The sequence below is a fragment of the Equus przewalskii genome, chromosome 21, assembly GCF_037783145.1.
Source record: "Equus przewalskii isolate Varuska chromosome 21, EquPr2, whole genome shotgun sequence".
Lineage (NCBI taxonomy): Eukaryota > Metazoa > Chordata > Mammalia > Perissodactyla > Equidae > Equus > Equus przewalskii.
In genome coordinates, this window is record NC_091851.1 from 19412799 (window position 1) to 19438136 (window position 25338).

General features: G+C 39.1%; 1 protein-coding gene across 6 annotated transcripts in view; it reads left to right on the top strand.

Moving 5' to 3' along the window:
• Nucleotides 1-25338, top strand: part of DNAAF9 (dynein axonemal assembly factor 9) — a 155727-nt gene that overhangs the window by 6514 nt on the left and 123875 nt on the right. For 4 of the 6 annotated variants that reach the window (XM_070587938.1, XM_070587936.1, XM_070587937.1 and 1 more), the window contains exons 2-6: nucleotides 13592-13671; nucleotides 18810-18929; nucleotides 21961-22085; nucleotides 22850-22946; nucleotides 23853-23959. In XM_070587938.1, the coding sequence (XP_070444039.1) occupies nucleotides 13592-13671; nucleotides 18810-18929; nucleotides 21961-22085; nucleotides 22850-22946; nucleotides 23853-23959 (529 nt within the window). Of the gene's footprint in view, nucleotides 1-13591; nucleotides 13672-15670; nucleotides 15770-18809; nucleotides 18930-21960; nucleotides 22086-22849; nucleotides 22947-23852; nucleotides 23960-25338 lie in introns of those variants that run through there. The other 2 variants (XM_070587939.1, XM_070587940.1) reach the window with 1 other exon arrangement.

The window sequence follows — 25338 nt, forward strand, 5'->3', positions numbered from 1 at the left end:
TTGTTTATCAAAACTAAGAAATTAATGTTGGTACAGTACTTTAGGTTACTTTAAGTAAGTACTTTAGTAAACTTTTGTTTACTTAGTAAATTTTTGTTTGCTTGGAGTTTAGTACTCCAGACTTTATTTGGATTTCCCCAGTTTTTCCACTAATGCCCTTTTCTATTCCAAGATTCCATCCAAGATTCCACATTGCATTTAGATTTGGCATGCTTTTAATCCTCAGAGAAGCAAGGGAAAGTAATTGTGGATGTTTTCTGAATGAAGACTTGTAAACTGACTTTACAAAGAGCAGATTGTGTGAGGAAATGCTCAGAGAAAGCTGGAGAAAAGAAAGAAAATGGAAAATAAGATGATGTTACGCTAGAATATAGTGAACAGAGTTCCAGATAACATTTTCAGTTGGTGATGGGTAGCATTTTCTGAAGTTTTTGAATTTAGTTTGTAGAGTGTCTTATATATCCCAATTCATGAAATATGTGTAGACATGAATTGCAGTGGGGTGCAAGTTTTAGCCATTTTAGATAAGGTGTCCTATCAGTTAGGAACTACATTTGGCAGCTGGTAAAAGATGTTTAACAATGGGGCTGGCCCCGTGGCCGAGTGGTTAAGTTCGCGCGCTCCGCTGCAGGCGGCCCAGTGTTTCGTTGGTTCGAATCCTGGGCGTGGACATGGCACTGCTCATCAAGCCACGCTGAGGCAGCATCCCACATGCCACAACTAGAAGGACCCACAACGAAAGAATATACAACTATGTACTGGGGGGCTTTGGGGAGAAAAAGGAAAAAAATAAAATCTTTAAAAAAAAAAAAAGATGTTTAACAATAATAACTTAAGTTTGGGGTTTATTCTGTCTTCTTGCAAAAGATTTCTATCTAGAGGGTGGGTAGGCTGGTCCTGGTATAAAGTTATCAGGGAACCAGGCCTCTTCTGTGTTTGTAGTTTGCTCTTAGCATGTGGATTCATTTTCTTCATAGCTTGGTCACAAAATGGCTGCAGGAACTCCAGCTATCATGTCTGTCAGGCAAGAAGGGGAAAGAGAAAGGACAGTTCTCCTAGTCAAGTCAGTTCCTTCCCTCCAGAAAGCTCCCCAAAAGCTTCCACCTGTTGTCTTCTGCCTGTCTCATTGGTCAGCTCTAGAAGCAAAGCAGCTGGACTTATTGCTGCCCCCAATAAAATTGGGGTACTATTAGTAAAAAAGAACGGGAGAATCGATATGGATTAGGCAATGCTTTGTCTCTACCGCAGGGAAGTAGCTGTGTGAAATGGAACTTATATTGCGTAGACTTACTAATGGCTTTGGTGAGCTAGATGAAAATGCTGAGAGAAAATTAAAGTCATCAAATAGTTAAATGATGCCAATACATTTCTCGGTCATATCGTGTGTGCACGCGTGTGTGTGCGCATAAGTCTGTATCCCTTCAGTTTGAGTCACTTTATGGCAGTGATTAACCACGTATTGGCCATGAAAGCGGTAATGTTGGCTTTGCTTTTTCCATTGAAAGTTGTTGTTCCAGCAAAGACATCAGTGGGAAATGACATTTATTGCCTTGTGACACATCCTGCCGCCTTGCCTTTCTTCTAAGTCCCTAGTTTTGCAAAAGGAGTAAATAACTGTTGCTTTAATGCAGGGCCAGATTTCTTAAACCTGTAGTAGTCCTACAGTAGCTCCTTTTAATCAGTCCCTGAAGTCCAAATTAATGCTGATATGGCTTCTAACTCCTGCTGTTGATTTTCATCCCCAATATTTTACTATGAAAATGTTCATAAGTACAGAAAAGTTGAAAGGATTGTTCAGTGAACGTTCATGTGTATCCATACGTAGCGTCTATGCTTAATATATTCGCTATATTTGTATTATCATATGTCCTCTGTCAATCCATCGTATATTTTAATGCTTTTCAAAGTGAGTTGTAGACATTAATATGCTTCAACCCTAAACATTTCCTGGGATTGATTTTGTATTAAGAAGAATGCTTTCTGTTGCAAGTGACAGAAACCTGACTCAAAGGATTTAAGTAAAAAAGGGAATGTATTGGCTTACTTGGCTGGAAGGAATAGTGGGGAGATAAATTTGTAGGACAAGCAGCAGGAACTAGAGCCTCAGGGTCTGGAACCAAGACTGCTGTCAGAATAGTTGCCTCTATCCATATAGCCCAAATCCACGTTCTTCTTGCACTGTGACCTAGAGGCCATTTCTGTTCTAGCCCTAAAACAGGAAATTTTTTACAGTCCCTGGTAAGGACTCCAGTTGGCCTGACTTGCTCCTGGATAAATCACAGTTAGATACTGTGGCTGAGAAGGGGCATGATGTATGTTACCAGGAGAGAGAGAAATGAAAGCATACTGAGTGAAGTATATGCCTCAGAAAGCTTTCCAACTCATTCTTGAGGCTGGCATTATACCTGGTACTAGGAGAGCACAAAAGAGAACTACAAATCCAAAATTCCTAAATAAAACAATACTATATTGAATCTAGAACTGTGGTAAAGCAACTTCATGCACAAGTAGGATTTGTCCCAGAAGTTCGAGAATTGTCCATCATTAGGAAATCTGTTAATGAAATTAACAGACTAGTAGATGATCCCCCCAAAATCTACTTAAAATTTAACGTTTATTTGTGATTTAAACCAGCTAACATAATAAAGTTTCAGCTAATAGAATAAAATAAGCAAAAGATTCACCTACTGCTTATATTATTACAGTATGCTCATAATTGGTCTCCCAGGTTCAGCTCTTGTCCCTCTTTGGTCTGTTTTCAATACAGAATGAGCTTATTAAAATGTAAGTCATCTCATATAAGTCATCCCTCTTTTCAAAACACTCCAAGTAAAAGCTCAAATAATCAGTTACAAGACTTTAATCTGGTCCCTGTCTTTTTTTTCTTTTATCTCCTACTACTCTTTTCCTCACTTACTCTGTTCCAGCCACACAGGTCTCAAGGACACTCTTGCTTCAGGGCCTTTGCATATGCTATACAGCTTGCTCCCTCACTTCTTCAGGTCTTTATACAAAAGTCCTCTTGGTAAAGCCTTACCTGATCTCTCTCTCTAAAACTGTAATCCACCCTCCTCTTAGGACTCACAACTCATGTGACACTTACCACCATATGACAAATGTATTTTACTTATTTTGTTTATCTTGTCTTTCTCCCCACTCCTCCTGTGTCCCCCAGTTAAAATGTAAGTTCTGGGGTTTTTGCCCTTTCATTCATTGCTAAATCCCCAGTGTTTTGAACAAACAGTGCTTGGCACATAGTAGGTGCTCAGTAAAAACTTGAATTAATGAGTTGGAATAAAAGCTGCAAATATTAAAGAGGAAGAGATGAAACTGCTATGATTCACTTCTTGGAGAACTATGACAATAGATAAAACTATTAAAACTGATAAAAGTTTAGGAAGTTGTTTGAAAAATGTAGTGGACTCAAGATGGCATTCAAAGTGGGAACAAAAACTATAAAATACCTAGGAATCACCCTAATAAGGAATGTGTAGGACCTATATAAATAAAAATATAAAACTTGACAGAAGGGTATAAAACAGGAGAGGAATGAATGGAGAGAGACATCTTGTTCATGAGTGGGGAGCTCAGTACTGTCCAGATTCAGTGTCATCACAATACAGATTTTCAATGGGAATTTCTATGGAACTTGACAAGCCGATTTTACACTTTATCTTAAAGAGAAAATGTTTGATAAAAGCCTTGGGATCTTTGAAACAATGGTAGAAGGACTTGCCCTATCAGATATAGAAGTAATCCATTTACTAGAAAGTTCAAGTGATAACATACCTTAAAGCTCTGATTATTTTTTTTTTTTTAGATTGGCACCTGAGCTGACAACTGTTGCCAATCTTTTTTTTTTCCCCCTGGTTTTTCTCCCCAAATCCCCCCAGTACATAGTTGTATATTTTTTTAGTTGTGGGTCCTTCTAGTTGTGGCATGTGGACGCCGCCTCAGCATGGCCTAATGAGCGGTGCCATGTCCGCGCCCAGGATCCGAACCAGCAAAACCCTGGGCCGCCGAAGCTGAGCGCGTGAACTTAACCACCTGGCCACGGGGCCAGTCCCCTGATTATTATTTTTAAGTGCATTATTTCTGTGAGGATAGATAAATGGATCGAATAAGGATCCAAAAAATGGATCCAGCTATGTATGCCAATTTAGCATACGCTAAAAGTGGCATTCCGCGTCAGAGGATTAAAAGGATCAATATATGGTCTTGGGACAATAATTTATATTTTGGAGGCAAAAATAACAGTTAGATTCCTACTTAGAAAAGTAAAAAGCATATTCCAGAGGAGTAAAGAGCTAACTGTTTAAAACACAAACACAATTAAAATGAAATAATTGGTGTTTTATTGTTTTTTTTAAATACTTCTGAGTGGGGAATACACAAAAGGAAGACATAAAACCCCTGAGCTTAAAGGTAAAGATAGATGGATTTAGTTGTATAAAACTTTAAAACTTCTGCATGAAAAAGATGCCATAAATAAAGTCTAGAAATTTGAAGAAAATGTTTGCAACATGTCCAAAACAACTTTTAAAATATGATGAAATAAATTATTCAGAAAAAACCCCCAAATGACTGAATAGAAAAATGCCAAAGAATGTGAATATGCATTCGTAGAAAAAGAAATATAGATGATCAGTAAACATTTGACAACCTCCCTAATTGATTAGGGAAAGTATAAATTATAACAATGAAAATTCTAACTACTAGATTAACATTAGTTGAAGAGTGATAACACATGGTTTGGAAAGTTTTGGGGAAACAGGTACTCTTGCTATGTTGTAGGTGAATGTTTTAAGAAAACAACTTGGTGAGATCTATCAAAATTTGAAACGCAGATACCTCTTCACCTGGCAGTGCTACTTTTAGGTCTCTACCTTGCAGAAACTTTTGTGCTTGTACCAAAGATGGAGATATAAGGTTGCTCACTGAAACACTGTTTGATATTGCAAAAATAATTAAAATCCCGAATGTTCAACTATAGTGGTTCATTAAGTAAAAATAAAATACAGTATAGCAGTTCTAAGAATGGGGCTGAGTTCTATGTTCTAATCTGGAAAGATCTTAAGGTATAATGTTAAGTGAAACAAGCAAATTGCAGAGTAGTTACATATCTCATGATTATGATTTTATGTAAAAACAGCCCCCCCCCCCCAAATTCACCCAAACTATATATACCTCAGAGATTCACACCAAATTGTTCACAGCAGTTTTCTGTAATGAGGTGAATCGGATTGGTATGAGGATTCACTTTGTAAAACATTCAAACCACAAAGCATACAGAATATAAGGAAAATATATTCATGTGTTGTTTAATTTTGAAAATCAAAAAGTTAGCATAAATTATGGAGGAAAAACAGGCAAAAATAAAGTTTTCAATTTTTTTCTTCATTTCCAGGGAACCAGGAAATGAAATACAAATAAACAAGAAAATATACCTGGCCGTGTATACAGGAGTTGTTATAAAAGCAGTGAGCAGTGAAGGAACTATTACATATAAAGCAGAAGATGGGAAGAACAGACATGATTGTTTAGAATTCAAAAATATTATATCTTTGGCTAACTTTATTGTCAGGAAGTCGAGGTGTAGCAGAAAGAAAAAGTTCAGGGTCAGGGTACCTGGTCGCTCAGATTCTGGTGCTGTTAATCTTTACTCAGCCTTGTGATCTTCGTTGGGCAAACTGATTCTGTTTAGGTCTTGGTTTCTTCGTCTTATCATCTGTCGTATCTAGATTCTGAGTCTGAATCCAAGGAAAGTCAGAAATAAAGTATAGTATATAAGCAGCATATTTGACAAACTGCATTATTGAGGCGGCTGAGTCTACAAGTATTCTAAAGGAGGAACTTTGTAAAGTGGTGGGTGACTACAGCCCATCTCCCCAGGATGTGCTGGCTATCCTCAAAGTAGACTTAGAAGCTAGAGAGCAGTGCTGTTGCCGGGCTTGGTGTATGTTTGAAAGTGTCTGTTGAAAAAAATAAAGACTAGATGGATATACAACAAATTCAATGGTGGCTTCTAGGAGTAAGGAACGATGAAGACTTTAGTTTTAATATGTAATATTCCCCTTTTTTCCATCAAAAAAGGATAATAAATTAATATTTTACATGCATAATTCAAAAAGGCACTAACGTAGATAAAATCAAATATGCTAAAATGTTAATAGTGGTTAATTCTGGATGCTGGGAATGTGAGTGATTATGGTTTTCTTTATACTTCCCGGGTTGTTTTAAAAAAAATAGGTAAATATTTCAGTAAGTGACAAATTTAATGGTTCAGTGACAAATAATAGGCTATGTTCTGGTTAAAAATTAAATTTGAGAAGCATGAAGATGTACAAAGGAACAAAACTGAACTTAGTTTTATTCATTTGACAAGAATATGAGAGGTACTAATCAGGATAATGTTTTACTCTGGGAAGAGGAAAGTCTTTCTACATTTTAAATGCTTCCACTTTATTTGGCTAAATTACTTGTGGAAAAGAAATTCTTTTTGTTCCTGTTTTCAGTATTGTCTTGGTTTCCACAGCAGTAGTGGGGGAGCTGTTTGTTTCTTGCTCACATGACCTATTCATGCTTTTGTCACTGGCTGGTTGTAAGTTTGAAAACCAAAGAACTCTTGGGAACCCTGGCAGTCAGTGAGCCTACTGTCCAGATAGGTTGGGATATGGGCCAAAGGACCAGTTCGATGAAATATTTCTACAGTGGAGAGTGGTTGCAAGATCAATCTTCTATTAAGCATGAAACATGAAAAAGTGGGGAGGGACGGGGAACCATTTCTCAGGGAAAGAAGTTTTCTTGCTTTAATCTTGATCACCTTCCAGTTTTTGTTCTGCTGCTTCAAACAGTACAGAAAAGATGAAAGAGCAGTACAATGAATATTCGTTATTCCCACCACTTAGATTCAGCAATTTCTAACATTTTGCCATATGTGCATTACCTTTATTTTTTCTTTTCTTTTCCTCATTCTTCTTTTCTGTTAAACTTTTTTCAAGTAAGTTGAGGATAACATGACGCTTCACTCCCAAGTACTTCCTCATGCATCTGCTAAGAAAAAGGACATTCTGTGGGGCCAGCCCCATGGCCAAGTGTTTGAGTTCAAGTGCTCTGCTCCTGCAGCTCAGGGTTTTGCCAGTTCAGATCCTGGGCGCAGACATGGCACTGCTCATCAAGCCACGCTGAGGCAGCATCCCACATGCCACAACTAGAAGGACCCACAACTAAAGATACGCCTATGTACTGGGGGGCTTTGGAGAGAAAAAGGAAAAATAAAAAATAAAAAATAAATTTTCTTTTTAAAAAAGAAAAAGGACATTCTACTGTATAACCACAATAACATTATCTCACTCAAGAAAATTAACAGTAATTCCCTAGTGTTATCAAACCCTTCAAAGTTTCCCAGATGTCTCATGGATGTTTTCCTGTTTGTTTTTTTAAAAATCAAATTAAGGTTCATTTATTGCATTGTTATTATCTTTTTAATATGTTTTACGTTAGAAGAGTTCTCCTTCTAGGTTCTTTTTGTTTTACATGGCATTGGCTTTAACTTAAAATTTTTTAATTGTAGTAAAATACATGTAACAAAATTTACCATATTAACCCTTTTTAAGTTTACAGTTTAGTGGCATTATGTACATTCACACTGTTGTGCTGCAATCACCACTATCCATCCACAGAATTCTTTTCATCTTGCAAAACTGAAACTCTGTACCAGTTAAATAAGTCCCCACTCCTTCCTTCCAGCCCCTGGCCACCCCATTCTACTTCCTGTCTCTATGAGTTTGACTATTCTAGATACCTCATAAAAATGGAATCATACAAGGGCTGGCACCATGGCCCAGTGGTTAAATATGCACGCTCCACTTCAGTGGCCCAGAGTTTTGCTGGTTCGGATCCTGGTGCGGACATGGCACTGCTCATTGGGCCATGCTGATGTGGTGTCCCACATAGCAGAACTAGAGGGACCTAAAACTAGGATATACAGCTGTGTACTGGGGGGCTTTGGGGAGAGGAAGAAAAGAAAAAGATGGGCTGGGCCGGCCCGGTGGCACAGCGGTTGGGTTCGCACGTTCCACTTTGGCGGCCCAGGGTCGTCGGTTCGGATCCTGGGTGCGGACATGGCACCGCATGTCAAGCCATGCTGTGGTAGGCATCCCACATATAAAGTAGAGGAAGATGGGCATGGATGTTAGCTTAGGGCCAGTCTTCCTCTGTGAAAAGAGGAGGATTGGCAGCAGATGTTAGCTCAGGGCTAATCTTCCTCAAAACAAAAACAAAAACAAAAAAGATTGGCAACAGATGTTAGCTCAGGGCCAATCTTAAAAAAAAAAATGGAATCATACAATATGTGTCCTTTTGTGACTGGCTTATTTCACTTACTAAAATGTCCTCAAGGTTCATCCATGTTTTAGCATGTGTCAGAATTTCCATCCTTTTTTAAGATTAAATAATATTCCATTGTATGTATGTACCACGGTTTATCTATTCTTCTGTCGATAGACACTTGGATTGCTTCTATGTTTTGACTATTGAGAATAATGCTGCTATAAACATTGGTATACAAATATCTCTTGAATTCCTTGCTTTCAATTCTGTTGGATATATACCCAGAAGTGGAATTGCTGGATCATATGGTAATTCCAATTTTACTTTTTTGAGCAACTGCTATACTGTTTTTTGGGTTTTTTTAAAGATTGGCACCTGAGCTAACAACTGTTGCTAATCCTCTCTTTTTTCTTTTTCTGCTTTTTCTCCCCAAATCCCCACAGTACACAGTGGTATACTTTAGTTGTGGGTCCTTGTAGTTGTGGCATATGGGACGCCACCCCACTATGGCCTAACGAGTGGCGCCATGTCGGCACCCAGGATCAAACCGGTGAATCCCTGGGCCCCCAAAGCAGAGTGCATGAACTTAACCACTTGGCCACAGGGCTGGCCCTGCTATACTGTTTTCCACAGTGGGTGCACTGTTTTATATTCCCACCAACACTGCACAAAGGTTCCAATTTCTCCCCATCCTTGCTAACACTTGTTATTTTCTGTTTTTTTTTTCAGGAAGATTAGCCCTGAGCTAACATCCACTGCCAATCCTCCTCTTTTTGCTGAGGAAGGCCGGCCCTGAGCTAACATCTGTGCCCGTCTTCCTCTACTTTATATGTGGGACGCCTACCTCAGCATGGTTTGCCAAGCGGTGCCATGGCTGCACCTGGGATCCAAACTGGCAAACCCTGGGCCAACGAAGCAGCACTGGGCTGACGCTGATTTCCTTGTTTTTTGATAGTAACCATCATAATTTGTGTGGGAATAAAATCTCTTTATGGTTTTGATTTACATTTCCCTAATGATTAGTGATGTTAAGCACCTTTTTGTGTGCTTGTTGACCATTTCTATATCTTCTCTGGAGAAATGTCTTTTCAACTCCTTTGCTCATTTGAATCAGGTTTTTTGTTGTTGAGTTGTAAGAGTTCTTTATATATTCTGGTTATATTAGCCTCTTAGAGATGTCATTTGCAAATAATTTCTCCCATTGTGTGAGTTGCCTTTTCACTCTGTGAATTTTGTCCTTTGATGAACATAAGTTTTTAATTTTGATGAAGTCTAATTTATATATTTTTTCTTTTGTCATCTGTGCTTTTGGTGACATAGTAAGAAATCATTGCCAAATCCAATATCATGAAGCTTTTCCCATATATTTTCTTCTAAAAGTTTTATAGTTTTAAATTTACATTTAGGTCTTTATTCTGAGTTAAATTTGGTATATGGTGTAAGGTAAGCGTCCAAATTCATTCTTTTGCATGTGGGTTTACAGTTTTCCCAACACCATTTGTTGAAAAAGCTGTCGTTTCTTAATGAATGGTCGTGGTACCCTTGTCAAAAATCATTTGACCATGAGGACATTATAATAAGTGAAGTAAGCCAGTTTCAAAAGGAGTTTATTTCTGGTCTCTCTATTCTATTCCGTTGTTCTATATGTCTACCTTTATGCTAGTAGCATACTGTTTTGATTACTGTAGCTTTGTTGTAACTTTTGAAATCAGGAAATGTGTTCTCTAGTTTTGTCCTTCTCTTTCAGTATTGTTTTGGCTATTCTGGGTTTCTTGAGATTTCACGTGAATTTTAGGTTGGATTTTTCTTTTTCTACAAAAAATGTCATTTGGATTTTGATAGGGATTGCACTGAATCTGTGGATTGCTTTGAGTAGTATCGACAGCTTACCAATATTGTCTTCTATTGAGTGAACATGGATGCCATTCTTGGTATCTTTAATTTTGTTCAAAAATGTATGAATGGTCCAGTTTCTCTGAATCATCACCAGCATTTTGGTATTGTCACTATTTGTTATTTTGGCTTTTCTAATAGATGTGTAGTAATATCTCATTGTGGTTTTAATTTGCATTTCACTAATGGATAATGATGTTGAACATGTCTTCATGTGTTTATCTGCCATCTATATCTTTTTTGAGGAAATGTTTGTTTATGCCTTTTGCCCGTTTTCTAATTGGATTGTTTTTTACTGTTGAGTTTGAGAGTTCTTTATGTATTCTTTGTGATATGCAAGTATGTTCTCCCAATCTGTAGATTGTCTTTTCATTCTCTCAACACGGTCTTTCACAAAGCAAAGTTTAAAATTTTGATGAAGGTCAATTTATCAGGTTTTTTTTAGGGATCATACTTTCCGTATCAAGTCTAAGAACTTCATCAAACCTTATGCCCTGGGGCTGGCCCTGTGGCCGAGTGGTTAAGTTCCAGCGCTCCGCTGCACGCGGCCCAGTCTTGCGTTGGTTTGAATCCTGGGCGCAGACATCGCACTGCTCATCAGACCACGCTGAGGCAGTGTCCCACATGCCATAACTGGAAGGACCCACAACGAAGAATATACAACTATGTACCGGGGAGCTTTGGGGAGAAAAAGGAAAAAAATTAAAAAATCTTAAAAAAAAAAAAACCTTACGCCCTGAATATTTCCTTCTAAAGATTTTATAGTTTTACATTTAAAATTTTAAATCTATGACCTATTTTGGGTTAATTTTTGTCTAGGATATAAGGTTTGGGTTGAGGTTCATGTTTTTGTCTATGGATATCCAGTTGCTCAAACACCATTTATTGAAAAGACTATCCTTCCTCCACTGAATTGCTTTTGAACCTTTGTCAAAAATTAATTGGCTTTATTTGTGTGGGTCTGCAGTCATGTGTCACTTACCAACAGGGATATATTCTGAGAAATGCGTCATTAAGTGATTTTCTCATTGTGTGAACATCATAGTGTGTACTTATACAAACTGAGATGGTATAGCCTACTACACATCTAGTCTATATGTTACTAATCTTATGGGATCACCATTGCTTGCATATGTAGTCTGTCATTGACCAAAATGTTTTTATGTGGTGCATGACTGTGTTTCTAGCTACTCTGTTCTGTTCCATTGATCTATGTATGTCTGTCACTCAGTCTTGATTGCTTTAGCTATAAAATAAGTCTTGACATAAGGTAGAATGTTTCCTCCCACTTTATTCTTGTTTTTCAAAGTCTTTTTTTAGCTATTCTAGTTCCTTTGCCTTTCCATATAAGTTTAGAGTAATCTTGTCTATATCTGTAAAAAAAAAACTTTGCTGTGATTTTGATAGGAATTGTGTTAAACCTGTACATCAATTTAGGGAGAACTGACATCTATACTATGTTGAGTCTTCTAATCCTTGAACATGATATGTCTCTCCATTTACTAGACCTTCTTTGATTTCCTTTATCAGTGTTTTGTAGTTTTTAGCATGTAAGTCATATGCATGTTTTATTAGATTTGTATTTAAATGATATTGTATTTTTAATTTTGGTTTCCATTGTTCATTGCTATTATGTGAAATACAATAGATTTTTATATGTTGATCTTGTGACTTTGTTGAACTCACTTATTAGTTCTAGGGTTTTTGTGTAGATTCCATGAGAGTCTCTACCTAGGCCATTATGTCATCTGCAAATAGGGATAGTTTTATTTTTTCCTTTTCAGTCAGTGTCCATTTTATTTCCTTTTCTTGACTTACTGCATTGGCCAAAACTTCCAGTATTATGTTGAATTGGAGTGGTGAGACCAGACATCCTTTTCTTGTTCCTCATTTTAGAGGGAAAACATTGTCTTTCAAGTATAGTCCCAAACTTTACTTCAGAGGTTTTTTGGTAGATATTCTTTATCAAGTTGAGGAAACTCATCTGTTCTTCTCTGTTCTCTTGAGTGTTTTTCTTGTGAATGGTTGTTGAATTTGTCAAATGATCTTTCTACATCAATTTTATGGTTGTGTGATTTTTTTTCTTTCTTTATCCTGTTAATGTGATGGATTACATTGATTGATTTACCAATAATGAACCAGCCTTGCATCTCTGGGATAAATCCCTCTTGGTCATCATGTATAATTCTTTTTATATGTTGTTGAATTGTCTTTGCTAATATTTTATTAAGGGTTTTTACATCTATATTTATGATGGATATTGGTTGGTGGGTTTCTTTTTTTTGATATTGTCTTTGTGTGGTTTTGGTATGAGGTGGAAGATTGTGAACATCTTGAGGGAAGACAGTGATAATGACCACTAAGTCATGAAGTGGATAACTTGGGGTATGGGAACACCAGAAAGAATCCAGAGGTAAAAAGGAATCCAGGGAAGGAAATACTATTGTTTGGCTGGAAGCACTATGGCTTGGGTGAGTGTAGGACAGTGTACCAGAGCAGATTCAGTAAGGCGTAGGGATGAAGTCTGATTGTCATGGATGGAACAGTTAGTGTAGTTGGTTTGTGGAGGCTCTTAGTTAACTTAGTTGACCGTAGGGAAAAAATTAAGGATAGGAGTGTTAGGGAATGAATAGTGAACGTAGATCCTGGACCTGGAGGTGAGAGGGAGAGAGACCCACTGGAAGAATCAGAGGCTTGAGCAGGAAATTGAGCATGTCTCCCTGGGTCTGCTAAGAAGGAGGAGGGATTGGTGTGGAGAACATGGGGTCCCTAGAAGTGATAGTAATGTCTAGGCATGTCTCTCCTTATGCTTTGTTTGGGAGGAGGGGGATGTCCTTACAGCCAAAGGAGTAATAGATCTGCACAGAAATGGGAGCAAGTACCTTCTACTGACGCTCTCTATGGGGATAGTTGTGATGATGAGTCAGGGCTTCATTTAGGTCTTTAGATGATTCTGTTTTGTTTTGTTTTTGACAGACTTGATGAGGACCACAGTTAGGGGAAATCAGTGTGGAAACTCTTCGTTGATAATCCTCAAAAATGAGAAGTCGTTGGAGCTCCTTCTGGTCGGCTGCTGAGCTCCCAGTCCTGTCCAGCATAGACCATGAGAGGGCCTTTGGCTCCATCCTCTGTTGAGCTAGAGAGCCACTGACCATCCAATTTGTAATCAGCAGTTCAGACTTAGTCGTCAGACCAATTCTGTATAATCTCTTCCAGAAAATAGAAGAGAAAGGAGCACTTCCCAATTCATTGTTATAGTTCTAATACCAAAACCAGACAGGAACGAGTTTCCATCCCTAGCAGTCACTCCTCTTCCTCATGCCTTCATGTGCTGGCCTCAGGGAGCTGTTTTCTGTTCTTGTTGCAGCTGCAGCCGACTCCGCCAGGTTCAGAGTATCCTGACCCAGAGCAGCAAGTCTCAACCAGATGGGATCCTCTGCATCCTAGGTCAGTGCTTTTAACAAGGTGGGACTCAGGGCTGGGGCAACTTGGCTTCTGTTCACAGGAAGATAATAATAATATTGTTGTGAGATAAGCTGTGAGTTAGTGTCCTTCTCCAAGCTCTTGTTCCCCTGAAATCTGTTGCTGTTTTAATGAGGTCAGGTGAGATATCAGTGAGATAGGGAGCCCCTGCCACACAGCAGGCGCTTTGAACGTGTTGTCTCATTTCTCCTCACAGCGACCTTGCAAAGGAGCAGTGTTGTTCCTTCTTTACAGAGGAGGAAACTGAGACTCCGGGAGATGAAACAGACTTACTCAGGGCCATAGAGTGGCAGAATTGGGCATTTATTTGTTCTTTAAAATTTTTTTATTATGAAAATACATCATATAATTTAAAAATTAGGACAATACATGAATAGTAATGAACAGAACTTCCTAACCATACCAGATACCCAGTCCTACTCCCCAGAGATAACATTGTTAGCTGTATTTTTTTTTTAACACAAATGGGAACATTTTATATATACTGTTGTTAACCTGATTTTTAAATTTTCACTTGACAATATATCTCGGAGATTTTTCTGTATCAGATTGATGTCCTTCTTTATCTCATTTTCATTTATATTCATAGCATTAAGTCATAGAAGTGGAATTGTTAGGTCAGGTGGTTTGTCCATCAACCACCCAATTTCCTTATCAGAAGCAAACTGCTACCATTTTCTTGTTTGTCTTTCCTCTGATATTTTGTGCATGATATTGTTTTCTCACTTAACAGCACTTGCATTAAACATATGAGAGGCAGTGTTGAGGGTGGTTAAAAACATGCACTTTGGAGCCAGGAGGTTTTGGGTTTGAATCCTGACTCCACCACTCACTTAGCCCAGAGGTTGGTGAATCTCCATAGAGACACAGTTTGTGGTGGACCTGGAATTCCAGCCAGAGGTTTCAAATGCTTAAACAACGCTTGCCAGATTCTCTTTCTAGCTGCAGCCATCAGGGGAGTGGAGGCTCTCTTTGCCGTGAATTTACCAGTGAATAAAACCACCTGTTTTTTATTGTACTTATGCTATTATTTCTATTAGTTAAGGCCCAACCTAGTAAAAGTAAGCAGCATAAAATTGGTCATGTGGACTACTCGAATATAGAATACTAAAGGATTGAGAAAAGGTCCATTTATAAGAATATCATGAGACCAAAAAATGTATATATTTTTCATGAAAACACAAATGTTGCAGAAATTGATGTGTTTGAGATTGGGTATGAAGATGGAGGTAAAAGTTAATAAACTCTCAAGACAGAACTTTCTGTGAAAGTGAAACAAGAAATCAGTGAGGGACTATATATTTTTAAATAGCTTCTAAAGTTTAGTGAATTGTGCTTTTCTGAGTAATTAGAATTGTTGTAGCATCTCATTGTTTTTTGATTGATTGATTTAATCTCAGCTTCTAATCTCTGGAATACCCTTCCAAGAAACTGTCTCAGCTCACTTGCACTTTAGCATTTGTCTTTAGTTATTATGGTGTAGGAAATGTTCTAACTGATTTTCTGCTAATGTTTTTTAAAAACAGCTTTATGGCGATATAATTAGAGTAAACTGCAATATTTAAAGTGTACAATGTGATAAGTTTTGATATATGTATACACATGTGAAACTACCACCACAATTAAGATAGTACACATATCCATTATCTCCAAGTTTCCTTGTGCCCCTTTGTAGAGTCTGCATTCTGCCCCTTCCCCACTCACAGGCAACTACTGATATGCCTCCTGTTACTATACACTAGTTTGCATTAACTAACTAGTTTTATATAAATGGAATCATACGGTGTTTACTCTTGTCTGACTCCTTTCACTTAGCATAATTATTTTGAGATTCATCCATATTGTAACATATATCAACAGTTCATTCCTTTTTTATTGGTGATTAGTATTTTATTGTATATTGTTTACCCGTTCAACTATTGATGGGTATTTGGGTTTCTTTTTTTTGCCTATTACAGATGAAGCTGCTATAAACATTTGCATACAAAGTGGTTGTGCTGATTTATATTCTTACCAGCAGCTCATGAGAGTTCCATTTTTTATACCACCTCACCAACACTTGGTATGGTCAGTCTGTTTTTGTTTTTTTTAATAAACTTTAATTTTTTTAGAATAGTTTTAGATTTACGGAAGAACTGCAAAGATAGTACATTTGACCTTCTGTATCTTCAGGTTTGGCATCTACAGATTCAACCAACCATGGATTGTATATGGGACCCACAGATTCCAAGGGCCAACTAGGAGACTTGGGCATCCATGGATTTTGGTATCCTTAGGGCGGGGTCCTGGAACTAATCTCCTCAGATACTAAGGGACAACTGTACAGAATTCTGGGTACTCAGTTTCCCTTGTTATTAGCATCTTAGATTGGTATGGTACATTTGTCACAATTAATGAATCAATATTAACACGTTATTATTAACTAAAGCCCATACTTTCTTCAGATTTCCTTAGTTTTTACCTAATATCCTTGTTTTGTTCCAGGATCCCATCCCAGATTCCACGTTATATTTAGTTGTCATGTCTTCTTAGGTTCCTCTTAACTGTGACAAGACTTTCCTTGTTTTTGATAACCTGGACAGTTTTGAGGAGTGCTAATCAAGTATTTTGTAGCATATCCCTCTATTGGGATTTTTCTTACGTTTTCCTCATGATTAGACTCGGGTTATGGGTTTTGGGGTGGAAGACCAGTGAAGTAACATGCCATTTTTATCACGTGATATCAAAGATACATGCTGTCAGCATGACTTTTCACTGTTTATGTTGATTTTGATTGCCTGGCTGAGATAGTGTTTGTCAGATTCTGCACTGTAAAGTACTCTCCCCATTGCTCCTTCCATACTGTCCTCTTTGGAAGTCACTGTGCAGCCCATACTTAAGGAGTGGGGAGTTATGCTTCATCACCTTGAGGAAGGGAGTATCTACATATATTATTTGAAATTCTTCTGCATGGGACATTTTTCTCTTTTCCCCCATCTATTTATTTATTCAATCATCTATTTATATCAGTATGGACTCATGGATATGTATTTTATACTTTGAGTTAAAATCCAGTACTACTTCATTTATGCTTTGAGTTGTAATCCACCACTTTTACAAATTGCTTCAGCTTTGGCCATTTGGAGCTCCTTTTTTTTCCTTCTCCCTAAAGCCCCCCAGTACGCAGTTGTATATTCTAGTTGTAGGTCCTTCTAGTTCTGCTATGTGGGACACCACCTCAGCATGGCTTGATGAGCGGTGCTGGGTCTACGGCCAGGATCCGAACCAGTGAAACCCTCAGCCATCAAAGCAGAGCGCACAAACTTAACCACTCAGCCACAGGGCTGGCCCCTGGAGCTCTTTCAGTTGGCTCTTGTGTCCCTCCCTTTGACATCAAAGTTTTTGTTTGTTTAGCACTTCCATACTTTCTGGCACTATAAGATGCTCCAGGCTTATTTTGTATATTTCCTGCTCTAATCCTAGAATCAGCCGTTTCTCTAGGGAGCCCTGGTTCCTTTTATTGGAGAATGGTATTAGAAACCAAGATCTGAGCACTGAGTGTGCTTGTTGATACTGGGGTGTCATTGCTTCTAGGCCTTCTCAGCTGACACAGTAAGGAAATATGTGTATATACATTAAATGGTGTATATACACACATCCATAAATGTTATGTAACCATCTTTATCTGTATTAAACACAAATTCATATTAATGTCTCCAGCTCTAACCCATTACCACATGAATTATTCTAGCCTCCTCCTCTTGCTTGTCTGTAAACTACCACTTCACCAGTGAGAAACTTGACACCTACCATCCACTATCAGTTTACTTGTTTAATTCCAGTATACATGTGTAGTAGTGTCAGGTTTGTTAGCCCATAATACCCCTATGGGAAACAAGTTTGTCAACTAGAGCACAGTGCTTACATGTAGTTTCTTTTGCCTTTAATTTAAAATGGTCAGTCTTCTTAATGTTAGCAATTTATGTGGCAATTTATGTAACTGGAACCCTTAGAAGGGGACATACTGAATATAGGCCTGCCCAGTCCACTGGTTATTTTTAACTTTGCAGCACTTTCAACTTTGGGCCTTAAGTAGGCCAGATCATTCCTGCTTTTGATTCTTTTTTACCCTTCCCTTCACTGAAGTCTTGGATGGGATAGAATAGAGCTGTGCTGCTTTGATCTCAGTGGAGAAAGGAGTCCTCTCATATTAGAAGTCCCCTGTCACAGGCAGTCACTAGGCCCCTCTGGTCTGAATGACCATTACTTTTCACTTTTCGCTAGTCTGAATGACCATTGGCAGTCCTGTTTCCCAAGCTCCAGCCATATTTCCTTTCTTGGAGCTCCTTCTGCCCCAGCCCCTTCCTCTTAGCCTCACGTAGACAGCTACCTCCTGCCCTTGACATGTCCTTGTCCCAAGCCATAGCTCTAGGCCTTCACAGATACCGAGGAAGCAGGTAGTACGTATGCCTATGCCATTGAGAGTGAAGGCAGTATTTTTTAATCTCCTTTTGTCTCTGACCTAACCCTACCAGACTGTAAGCTTCACGAGGGCCATTTGTAGGCATGTTTACCACACACTCCAGCTTCCAGCACAGCGCTAGGGCTTGGGCCTGATAAATATTTGTGAAATGATGGATGTCTGTGGTTCCATTCACTTGTCCTCTTCTTTACTTTGAACTCTTTTCAAACCACCTTAGTCCTCCTTTATTTGATCCCACGTGGTTTGTTAAAGGTCACTTTGAGAAGAAAATATTTTTCTGATGCCCATTCTTGTTCCAACTGAGAGTATTCCAAAATCTTTAACCACCCATGGCAGGACTTGCACTATATTTTTTGGTTCTTTCTATCCTCAAGAATTGCTCTTTGGAAGTTAACAGCTTCAATAATCTGTGTTGTTTGATCGTCTCAACTGTATAGATCTTGAATCCCAGTAAAGGTACTTTGTGCTGAGACCTGCTTCTTTCACAGAGAGTTGATTAATTTAGTTTCTGACACAACACTGGTCTGAGCTGCTGCCTGTGACTTAACCAGCAGGTTTTTGCTGAGCAGGGGCAAACTATTGGGGCTCATTTGCTCACCATAGTACAGTACAACTGATTAGAGCCTTCTTTGCTTTGCAGGAATCGATAGCAGGTACAACGAAGGCTGCAGAGAGCTGGCAAATTATCTTCTGTTTGGTTTGTACAATCAGAATATCAGTGATTTTGAGAAAACGGGATTTTCTGAAGAAGTTCTAGATGGTAAGTATATATTGGTAAATTTTATGTGAGAGAGGAGTAGGTGATTTATTTCTTTGAATCCTATTTCCTGGTCTTTTTATGGAAAAATATGATCAAATTTAAAATAACCTGGAGCCCTAGTAAATTTTTGCTTTTTTATTAATGAAAAGTAGCATTTCTTCTTTGCTGATACATTAAGTAATGTGCTCCTGTTGGTTATCTGCTGGATGGTAAGAGACTAGCGACAAGTAGTTTGCAGAATATGTTTACTGAGTAAATCAGCTATAGAGAAAAAAGTGAATATCACTTTTTCTTTATAGCTTCTTGGTAAAGTACTAGTTTTCCTCTGAATTGCCCACTGCGTCTACATGCTGGGATGTTCAGATTATGTGCTATTGTCCTGTGAAAGCACTTTCAGCTGTGAATCAAGGATGAGCCTGCAGGCTACTCCTACAAGGAAGACTTGATGTGGATCTTCAGTTTAGGAACAAAGGCTCTTTGTCCTGCTCTGTCTTTGGGAATTGTTTTCTGTGTGACTTTAATTCATGACTATGCCCATGACTACAATGCAGGCTTTCTGCTTACATTCCTCTTTCTTCAGCTCTGAGACACTCACCCTGTGTTAATGCTGCTGCGGGCTGATGCCCAGGAGCTATCTCTAATATCACATATTTAGCATCATGACTTGTGTGCCAGACGGGTCAGGAGACACAGAAATAGATAAATTGAGTGAGAGACAGACAGCTCTTGTGAAGCAGCTGGGGGACGCCTGAAAGCAAACATCTGGTGTTGAAATAATTTTGCTGTGGATCTAATGCAGTGGCTCTCAACTGGGGGCAGTTATACCCCCCAGGGGACATTTGGCAATAGCTGAAGACATTTTTAATTGTCACAAATGGGCAGAGTAGGTAGAGGCCAGGGATGCTTCTAACATCCTACAGTGCACAGGACAGCCCCCTGCAATCAAGAATGATCTGATTTAAACTGTCAATAGTGCTGAGGTGGAGGAGCTCTGGTCTAATGGATGTGAAAATTCTTCTGTGGTGAAGTCCTTAATAGTATCTATCCTTACAGATTGATTAAAGATTTTCTTTTTATTAGGAAGTGCAGGCTGAAATTATTCCTTCCTTTAAATTTTTTTCAATTCAAATTTAGATTCAGATCTTGATTTTGACGATTGCCTTACACTGTACAGCATCTACTGCTTTGGAAAGAATTCTCTTGGCAGCACATTTAGAGAGAGATAAAAAGAAATGCTCATACCAGCCACACATTTCACAAAGCCAAGGTTGCAAAGGACATTACAGTACTGAAATTAAGGAAATAGTTTAAATCCTCAAAGGTGCACTTTTTTGCTTATCTTTGTCTTTATGCTGTCACCTGGCACAATGACTGCTTCTGAAATGAGCATGATTTTCCAAATTAACAAATTCGTATTTTAAATTCAAGTAGTTGGATAGCTGATATCACCAGATTTATGCTTTTACATCTTAATCTCTAATTATATGAGAGGAAAAGAGGCCAAAACAAAGGATTTATTTTAAAAAGAAACCTTTAAAATAGTTTACATGTTCTTCCAGTTCTCTTACGGTTGCTTCTTTTACCTGACTGTGTACTCTGTTAAACTTCGTTCATAGTGATGCCAGCAGTCCTATGACATCCTGAGAATGCTTTATTAGGTTTAGTAGCTGTTACATCATTTCTTTTATTGGATCCTAATTCTTTGTGGTATGTTACACATTAGTGTAAAGTACAAGCTACAAAGGAAGCCCTCAGGCTCTCCGAGTGACATCAGACTCTCACTCCTCAATAGGCGATGTACCAGGGATTCGGGGCAGGGCTCTTTTAGAGGGCCTGTGTGAGGAAGACCAGCCAGATTCCCCCTTCCCTTGCCCCCTTTTGACTCCAGCACTTACCCGAGAGTCAGTTAACAGTGAAGAGGCTACTCCATATTGTGTTCCTTGGAACACTTTGGGTCTGACCAGGTGTGGAGCTCAGAGTGGCTTGAAAGGCCAGCATCATGGAGCTTTATTTCAAGAGACCGCCCACCTTTGTGGTCAGCTGCAGTCGACATTTATTTGTCTTATATTTTCGTAGATTAGGGTCTGTCACACTGTGTTACTGTGTTGGCGTTGCCCTAAACCTGCTGCCTCAGAAGCTCCAGGCCACTGTGCTCCTCTCTCACCTCCAGCCACCTCCGCCAGCAGCTTCCCCAGCCTCGTCTTGTTAGAGAGGAGGCTTAATGGCTCTGGTTTCTGTGGAGCCGTGGAATGGAGCCTCTGTGTTTCTTCTGGAAGTATGACTGCTTTCTTTCTTAGTGTTCAAACTGCTTTAATATTCCAGCTCCATTCGATGGCTCCCTGTTAGTTTATCTGGGTTTATATGCACCATTGGGATTGCTTTATATATTTGACCTACCAACACTGATGGTTATTCCTTAAGTCTGTGAGCTGCTGATTTATTTATAGAAGCCATCTCTACTTCCTCTGCTTCCTTCCTCCCAGCCTTTCCTGTGTACAGAGTTCACCCCTGTATACAGCAGCCCTTCCCAAAGCTGACAGGCGATGTCCCTGGGCCCACAGTTGTCTTCAGCCAGATGAGCCAACAGCCAAGAGCTTTAGACACTGATGTCTGCAAGAGAACCAGTCTCTTGTCATGTTTGGTGCTGTTTTCCTGCCTCCGTGGCTTTAGTATGTGGAGTTTCCATTTGGTATTTATCTCTTCAGTGAAGTGCACAGCTGAGTTTGGTACCAAGGTTTGACTGTGTTGAACTTTGCAAAACACCCTGAAGGCTGTTCTTCTGACTTATTCTGTGCCTGCATTGCCGTAACCAGAGGAACACAGTGGTGGGAGCATCACATGGGAAATAGGAAATCCTTGCTGTCCATGCTTGAGTGTTCTGCCATCACTCGAAGCATGTTGCCTAAGTAAAGAATTTTCGGTTTAGAGTTTTGTTACATTGTCTCTGAAGTAATTTTAATGATTATGTGGGCAGAAAATGTCTTGAAGGAAATACCTTTGACAATCTTGTTTTAATTTCATTTTCTTACAGATGTGATTATATTGATTAAATCAGATAGTGTCCATCTGTACTGTAATCCTGTAAACTATCGCTATCTGTTACCTTATGTGGCACATTGGAGAAATCTGCATTTCCACTGCATGACGGAAAATGAGGTGAGGAGAAAAGATAGAATAGGCACTTAGAGATAGTCTAAGTATACTCTTTCAGGAAAGGGTAGATCTGGAACAGGAGGCCCTTAAAAAAAAATCAAATTGCAAAATCTGGTTACATAAAAAAGGTTATCTGTTTTAGTGGAACTTTTCATATTTCGTTATGAAGCTACCTTATAGATAAATTGTGTGCCTGAAGAAGACAAAAGGGACTCTTCAAATTGGACTGTGGTAGTAGGCTTGTGAACCTACCTTCCTGCCCTGCTTCTTTATCACCAGCTTGGGCCCATTCTTTCAGGGGACCAGTGCCTAAGAACTGCCCCAGGAGAATTTGATAAGCTTTGTGACATTTCTGTGTTCAGATTTCTTGATATCTGTTTCTGTTTTCCTTTGGGCCCTTTTCAGGGGTTTGGCTGGAAATTAAATTGGGTACTTGAGATTTAGGATTTCATGGAAATTGTGACCCATGATATGGGTCAAGAACCCTTCTTTCAATCTGAGCATTTGGGGGATTTTTGAGGACAAGTTTTATCTCTTGCATTTAGGTGTCTGATCCCTTTTGAGTTGATTTCTGTGTGTGGTGTGAGGTAAGGGAATGACAAAGTGTTTCTGACCAGTGGACACAAAAAGTTGTCTTTGGACACACCCTCTTGGGTGCAGTCCTCTATAAATGTCATTTGGGACAACTCTGATAAAATGCAGAGAAAATATGGGACTTTGCATGACGTCTCCTTACAGCCTGTTTTCCTTCCAATTTTCCTCTTTAGTATGAAGATGAGGAAGCTGCTGAAGAATTTAAAATTGCCAGCTTTGTGGACATGGTTCGAGACTGTAGCAGAATTGGCATTCCTTACAGCTCCCAAGGTAAGCATCTGACAGCAAACCATTTCAGAACCCTGCTTTGGATGATGTGTGAATCAAAGGTCCCTACTGCTCATTTAAGTGGAGGCATTCAGCTGGGAAACCCACTGATCTATTTTTACTAAAGGCAGACGATCAAGCATGGTGAAATTCGGGAATTTTCCTATGCAAACTTGTATTCGTAACTGAAGTTTCTGCAGCATCACAGCAGTGCACCTGCAGTCAGGTAGAAGAACTGATAAGGTATTTATCATAGTTGCCTTCTAGTCTGTACCACTTATTGTATGCAGAGTGTAGATATGGGGCCTCTTGGTAGTAAGAAATAGTAATTTAGGTAGCCATTAAAAATATGCTGAAAGTGAGGCTCAAAAATGATGTGTAAAAATACAGGAAAAAAATCAACAGGTTTAGCAGTGCTTATACCTTATTTTTAAAAAACCTTCCACATTGAAACTATTGTTATAAGAAAGGAGAATTTGTGATTTGCTAATTTTCCCTTAAGGAAGTTGGTTGGCTATGTTTCTTAAGGGAGAGGAGCCAAGTTTGGATCTGTTAATAATTATATCCACTAAGTGATGCAAATCAGATGTAATAGGCCACTATTGATTTATTTATTTGTTTATTCATTTATTCATTCACTTATTCACTTACTTAGGAAACCAGAATGTAAAAATATGTTATAGAGAAATCTGAATTTATGTAACTTATTTATGGTCTGAATTTTATTTGTCTCTCATTTTGTATTGCAGTGTTAATATCTAACCATTTCATCTGTTTCAATTTTATTTAACTAGATGAGGCTGTGGTGAACTTGTGAGAAGTGATGCCTGTTTAAACACATTAGATCAGGTTTAGACTCTTATATCCAGGATGGTATTTGATACATGTTGTTGTATTTGATTCCTTTAGGTCACTTGCAGATATTTGATATGTTTGTAGTGGAGAAATGGCCAATTGTACAGGCCTTTGCACTTGAGGGCATTGGAGGGGATGGATTTTTTACCATGAAATACGAGGTATGTATGAAAAGCAGTATGCCTGGTTTTTGTCTGCCTCTGGGCTGTTTTTATGAAGGGCCCTCAGTGTGAGTGTACATTAGTATAACACTCTGAAAAGCTAGCAGTGACCTCTCAACAGCCTGGAGCAAGTTAAAATACTTGAAACGGAAAATAGTTGCTGTTTAAGGCTAATCCCCAAACTGAGTTCCTGTGTTCTATCATCTTGGAGTTCTTCTCTGTCTCCCTTGCTCACCTTTCCCCATTCTGAGTTCACTATTCTCCCAGTCTACTCCTGCAGCACCCTAGGCTAACTCCTCTTATAGCTTTTATCATCCTATCTTATATACTTCTGTCACACACCCCCACTCACCCACCCACCAACCCCTGATCTCTGGACTGGAAGCTCCTTGAGAACGAAAATAGTCTTTTTGTAGTTGTTGTTTGTATCTCAGAAATTTATATAATTTGAGAACTATTCAAGAGCAATGAAAGAGAGTGCAGAATTTTGTGTACGTACAGTGTACTAGAGGAATAAAAGTGTTAGCTTTAGTGGTAAGAATAGTATCTTTTTTTTTTTTAAAGATTTTATTTTTTCCTTCTTCTCCCCAAAGCCCCCCAGCACATAGTTGTATATTCTTAGTTGTGGGTCCTTCTAGTTGTGGCATGTGGGACACCACCTCAGCATGGCCTAATGAGCGGTGCCATGTCTGTGCCCTGGATTCGAATTGGTGAAACCCTGGGCTGCTGAAGCAGAGCGCACAAACTTAACCAGTTGGCCGTGGGGCCAGCCCAGAACAGTATCTTTTATTTAATATTCCTTGCATCTAGGAGATGACCCATAAATATTTGTTAAGTGAATGAATGAGTCTAGGAGAGGGGGTCATCCAGAGTACACATTAGGGAGGATGGCCTGGTAGGTTAGTAACACCATCACAGGCATCCGTGTGCCTCCATAGGATCCCCACTGAGGTGGCCTGTCCCCCCAGCACAGGAAACCAGGGAGAGGGAGCATTGACCTGCTAAAAATGGGGGCATACTAGTAGAGATAGAGTATGTGGGAACTTTGGAAGCAAGGCCCAGGGCTAGTTCCTACCCCTCTTTCTGAGAAGTAGCAGCGTCTCTCAGGAATGAATGGAAGCTTGTCTGGCAGACCCTGTAATGTAGAAGAGCATGGGCTGTAGGGCTGAAGAGAGCACAATGCTTCCACTACACTTCTCCTTCTCCAAACCACAGTATTCTCACGTTGACTACAAGTAGCAGAACATCAGCAAGGCTGTGGGAGCTGCCCCTGATAGGAAGTCATGCTCTCTAATTTAGAAGAGCAGGGGCTTGAAGGAAGGCAGGCCATAGGAGGTAGAGAGGAAGCTTAAAATTTTTAGCAATAATGGTAATATTTG